Raw genomic sequence first — 6,000 nt, 5'->3', positions numbered from 1 at the left:
GGCAGAATTGTAAAGACATCTTCTCCTCCCTGGAGTATTCAACCAAGTATATGAATCAAGGCGTTGTAGTTTACTGCAAAGTTCTTTTAAATCCTTTTAAGGACTTTGCAGCTGGAATTAAGATTACTAAGGTCACCTGTATGACCAGTAGACTGTGGTAGAAAAGATATGTCACTTCTAAAATTAAATCATATAAGACACTGTGATTTCAGTTTTGGTTGCTCTCACTCACCCTGGGGGCAGTCAGCTGCCATGTCACCAGTCCTGTGAAGAGGCTCACATGTTGAGGAATGAAGTTCTTTTTCAAACAAACATGTGAGCACACTTTCTTACAAGCAGATTATTCAATCCCAGAGAACCCTTCAGATGATTACGGCCCCAGCCAATATCTTTATTGAGACCTCTTGAGAAACTTCAAACCAGAGCCACTCAGCACAGCTGTTCCTGAAATCCTGACACACAGAAATGGTAGGATAAGAAATGTTTCCTGTTTTAAGCCACTGAAGTTTAGAGTTATTGGACACATAGAAATAGAGAGGAAATATATCATGAAGAAAAAAGACTGGGGAACCATTCCATATTGGAAGAGATTAAGAAGCAGTAATAAATAAATTTAACGTGGGATCCTTGACTGGGTTCAGATCAGATAAAGACCACTGAAGCAGGAAATTTCCCTGATCCCTTTGCAGGCAGGAACTAGAGTGTGGGCACTGGAGCTAGCTGGTTGCTTTGGTGCCAGCAGGTGTAAACTCCACTCAGTAGAACCTGTTGTGCTCAACCCCTTGTGGAAGAGAGCACATAAGTGAGTGGATGCAGGAGCTAGGGTGAGTGCTTCTGGGCACCAAAGGGAAACTCCATGCAGGCCCCATGGAAGCATCTAATGGGGAGTACCCGCGACCCCCGAAGCCCCAGTTGCATGCTTTACAGTGTTCTTTTAGCTTTGCTATCTGCTGACGGCTTAAGTGTGAAACAGCTCAGTAGGTCCTCTGTCTTTTGGCTTGAGGCAGTTGCTCTCCACCAGTGAGGGCAGAGGGTCAGAGTGATAGCCTTTAGCATTCACACCTGTGGCACCTGAGCTGTTGTTCAACATCCAGGAAAAATCAGGTTGCATGAAAAAATTGAAGGGTGGTGAATGTGAAGGACTTCATTGCCTATGAAAGTGGCTCTCAGCCGGAAGGGGAGCTAGAAAACGGATGGAGCAGGAAGGTGATCTTTTCCCGAAGTCCAGCAGCCTGGACTTCTTCTCTCCAACCCCAAACCATAGTTTCCAATGTCCAGCTGCTTTTCATCTTCTCCTCTCCTACTCTACTGGCAGAGCCTGGGATGGCACAGGATGCGGGGTGGAGTGGGCCATGGGTAGTTCTGGAAAAGGTAACATTTGAGTAGGAAAACAGGAATGCATGTTCTCACTTTGGGCTGTGGTTCCAGACTTGAGGGTGGGGCCTTTACCAGGACCCTCTCTCTTCTGCCTAGAATTTCTCAGTCTCCTGTCCTTGTCACCACTAGTGTTATGATTGGCAAAATTATAATAAAATCTGTAGATTAGTTAATAGCATCATGTCAATGCTAGTTTATTTGTAATTGTTTCTAGTTTTAGGTAATTGTTCTATGGATTTTTAAAATGTTAACACTAGGGAAAGCTTATAGAGGAATTTTATGTGTACTATTTTACAAAGTCACAAAATAAATTTTTAAATGGAAAGTCAGACACACTAAATTTGAAAAGAAAAAAATGATAAATTCTTGGTAATTTTTAAAAGCTAAATTAATTTTAGCTGAAGCACTAAAATGTTATAGTACAATTTACCTACTGAGTTTTTCAAAGTGGATTGTCTTTCACCTATTTTTGATTACTCATATGTGCTGTAAAAGTTAGTGTTTATTGGACTTTACTGAAAAAAAAGCTGAAGGAGCCTAGGGAGAAAAGAACATTATATTTCAAATTAATATCTAATAGTATTTCCTTAAAATATTTTACTATTATAATAAATTGAGATAAATACATCCCACACTTTTTTATCAGATATTTTAAAAATAAACCATCTGTAAAATGTATCCTACTCATATAAATCATATATATTAATCTGTCATATATAGAAACTTGTGTAAGAGAATTTTCCTAATATATATTTCATAATAAATGTGGTTTGTATTGAATTAAAAACATCTGTTGAGATACAAGAAATCTCTGGATCAAATTATTAATACATTCACCAAGTTCAAAAGTAATACTAATTTCCCTTTCCCATCCATAAAATATGCTTATATTCACAGAGATAAGCCAATTTTCAAACCTGTGTCATTTAATAAGCTCAAACATGACAATTTTGTAATAAACACTCTGATTTAATAAATGGTATGAATATATATTTTGCATACTTTACAATAAAGACAATTTTGAAAGAAAATGGATCTAAAACTTTGTTTCCCTCCAATTTACATAGTAAAGTCAAATGCATACAGTTCTTTCCACATATATTTTCTACAATTAAATAAATCTAAATGTTAAATTTTAACACATACATCCAATTATGTACAAAATTACAATGTCAATTTATAAGTCAATCTTACTTAAAAATCATAAATTACAAAAAACACATTTTGAATAATTTTGTTCTAGAAGTATCATAACAACTCATATGATCTAGGTGAACCCAAAAGTAAAAAACAATGATCATAAATTATGGTAGTGTCTATAAAACCCTGTTGTAAAGGAGGTATTCTTTTAAAATATGTACATTATATATAAAAGCTCTGGACTCCTTTTAAGAACCAAAATTATGTTCAGTTTAACCATTTTCATAAAAAGCTTATTTAAAAAGTATCACCTTATAAAACTGAATATATAAAATACGATGCAGCCCTTGATAACTAAGAATCTTTATAAATGCCAATTATTTAGTCACCTGTTTATCAAACTATTTCTATGGATGAGGTGATTTTTTTTCTTCCTCTAAATTAAGTGGCCCTAGACTAACATATTTGTATAGTTATTCTGTTTTCTTCCTTACTGTCATTTCACATCTCTATCAGTGAGTTCCTCAGGATTTGCCTTTATTTTACAACTATGAAAGTCTTCAATCCAATTTCCTGCTTCCACACATGGGACACAGAAAGCCTAAACTTTCCTTTTTTCTGGGCTCCAACAGGAAGCAGCATTTACACTGTGTCTAGCTTGGTGGGCGGGAGATTGTCAACTGAGGTATCACGTGTGTTCACCTGCCCATCTTGCCCTGTTTCTTTGGCTGCTATAAATTTCCTGCTTCTCAAATATCTGGATTTTTGGCTACCTATTTGGCTTCCGTCTTTGGTGTTTGTATCTGTCTGGTTTTAGCAGGTCTCTCTGATTCCTGATCCACAGCTCCTCTCCTTCTCTAATATTCAAGTGTGCTTGCTTGACTAACTTCTCATTCCTTCTCCTTGAATTTCACTTTACAATTGCACTACATTCTATCATCCTTGGCCACGGATTACCACAAAACATAATTTCTTAAATTCTGCAAATTTCTTAAATTCTGCAAATTTCTAATGTTTCTAATATTGGTTTCCTACAAGATCTAACACTAGGCTTGTGTTATCCTTATTACAGTGTATATAAAACAATGCTTGTGGAAAACTAACCTAGGAGAAAGCTTGTAGGGGAAACCTGATAATGAATTTTATTAAATTAATAACCCTTATAAAAATTTCAAATGTAATAATATCTGGATTTAAACTTCAATACTTTTCTTAAGTAAAATTCTTAACCATGGTAGAAGTTATGTTTGTTGATGTTCACTCATCTATACCCTCCATATTCTCAGCAAAGTTGGCATAAATAGCACCTGTATAAATAGGGTTATAATATTATCAGGCTTGTAAAATACTTTATTAAATCAATGCATCAGTTAAAGCAGGGGTCCCCAACTCTGAGCTGTGTGTGGCCTGTTAGGAATCAGGCCACACAGTAGGTGAGCTGAGAGGCAGGTGAGTGAGCATTACTGCCTGAGCTCAGCCTCCTGTCAGATCAGTAGTAGCATTAGATTCTCATAGGAGTGCAAACCCCACTGGGAACTGCACATGCAAGGGATCTAGGTTGCACTCTCCTTACGAGAATCTAACTAATGCCTGATGGTCTGAGGTGGAGCACTTTCATCTCAAAACCATACCCTCTTCCCCCATGGGAAAATTGTCTTCCACAAAATTGGTCCCTGATGCAAAAAAGGTTGGGGACTGCTGAGTTAAAGGGTAGGGTTTAATGTTTTAATTAAACAACAATAATAGATGACTACACTATGCAAGGCACTGTTTTAGGCACTATAAGTAATGTGTTAAGTGATTGGCTTTTCAAGTAAGAAAAATTATAAGTATTGATCAATAGTTTCATGTTTATTTGGCATTTTTCTTTACTGACTGGTACTTTCCTCTGAAATATATGTAATTGAATAATACTATCACAGAATCATAGATGTGTTAAACATTGTAATATCAACAAATTACCTCTTGGAATTCTTGAGTTAAAGTGAAACTATGTGTATACAATGCTGATGTTTCTGTATTCACTATATACCAAGACACAAGGATGATAACTAACATATTCTAATAGTTCAATAATTTGAGAAAGGCCAGACTAGTATACATAAATTTAAAAACAAATTATGTGACAAACCTGGTTTTAAGTTCATAGGCTTTCAATAATAATTCCTGGAAATCATCACACAACTTTGATTAGTTTAAATTTTTATACCATAAATGTTCTAAGCTCAAAATATTGGCAATGAAACTTAAAATTAAACAAGTTGTAATGGGGATAGAAACATCATTGTTTTTTAAATGTAAACTTTTCTAATTGTGGGCCTTTTTTCTTGTTATTGCTTGAGGATTTCATATCTAGACAATGGGAATGGGAAATAAGTGTGTGTGTGTGTGTTCGTGTGTGTGTGTGTGTGTGTGTGTGTGTGTGTGTGTGCTGTGTTTTGAGGCTTTTGGAGGGCTTTGAAGGCACAGGTCTGTTTCTTGCATAAAACAAAAACTACATATGTAAAAAAAATACATTTGATTATGAAAACATCAATTTTGTAAATATGATTGTCCATATTGGATAGATAATGTCACGGCAACGTCTGTTCTTAAAAATCGAGGTAAATTTTCCAGGTGTAAAACAGTCTTCTCTTTTCTCATTTCACCCTTCTTTTACTACTTTGTTGAGATCCTGTTCTGCTAAAACATTAGTCACAACTGAATTCTCATTATGAAATGACACATCTGTGGCTGGTGGAGGTGGTCTATACAAAAGGATTGCAAATCCATTGAAGAACATGGTGATAACTTTACAAGTAACACCTAAGTAAAAAAAAAATTAGTCATGGTTTTTGTTTTTAATTATGATAAAAATTATCACTGAGAAAAATCTTCATGAATAGAACATTTTCAAAGAGAATAATTACATAACCATTAGAGTTCTATGTTTAAAATTTTTGAAACTTTAAGGGGAAAGAAAAAATATTTGTATACAATTCAAGGCAGTAGTATTTATTTTCTTTCTAAGCAGTAATAGAGTACAATAATTAACTTATTCTTGGTTATGCTTGTGCATTCTGGTAAAATAAGTGTTGTATAGAACTAAATAGGAATTGGGCCACAATCTAGATTTGTTAACACAAGCCCATAATCCCAGTAATTTGGGAAGCTGAGAGAGGTGGATGTCTTGAGTCCAAGAATTTGAGAACAGGCTGGGCACCATAGGAAACCCTGTCTCTACCAAAAAAAGTACAAAATATATCCAGGTATGATGGTATGAGCCTGTAGTCCCAGCTACTTGGGAGGCTGATGTGAGAGGATAACTTGACCCCTAGAGGTGGAGGTTGCAGTGAGCTGAGATCACACCACTGCTCTCCAGCCTGGGTGACAGACAGAAATCTTGTCTCAAAAATAAATAAATAAATTTGTTAACACAATATCATATCTATAAAAAATTGCAAGCAACCAAAAGTCAATAATGAGGGAAAGTAGTATGTAACA

At 35.5% G+C, this 6,000-nt stretch overlaps 1 protein-coding gene across 1 annotated transcript in view; it reads right to left on the bottom strand.

The window, feature by feature from the left end:
- Positions 1 to 2,133: 2,133 nt before the first annotated feature.
- LOC105471063 (solute carrier organic anion transporter family member 4C1) overlaps positions 2,134 to 6,000 on the bottom strand; it is a 65,198-nt gene continuing 61,331 nt past the window's right edge. Inside the window, exon 13 of the mRNA XM_071098669.1 lies at positions 2,134 to 5,322. Coding sequence (XP_070954770.1) covers positions 5,162 to 5,322 — 161 coding nt within the window. The 3' untranslated portion in view covers positions 2,134 to 5,161. The remainder of the gene's footprint in view (positions 5,323 to 6,000) is intronic.

Source organism: Macaca nemestrina, chromosome 6, assembly GCF_043159975.1.
Source record: "Macaca nemestrina isolate mMacNem1 chromosome 6, mMacNem.hap1, whole genome shotgun sequence".
NCBI classification, from domain to species: Eukaryota; Metazoa; Chordata; class Mammalia; order Primates; family Cercopithecidae; genus Macaca; species Macaca nemestrina.
The sequence above is the reverse complement of the archived record's forward strand: the minus strand, read 5'-3'. Positions and strand labels throughout refer to the sequence as shown.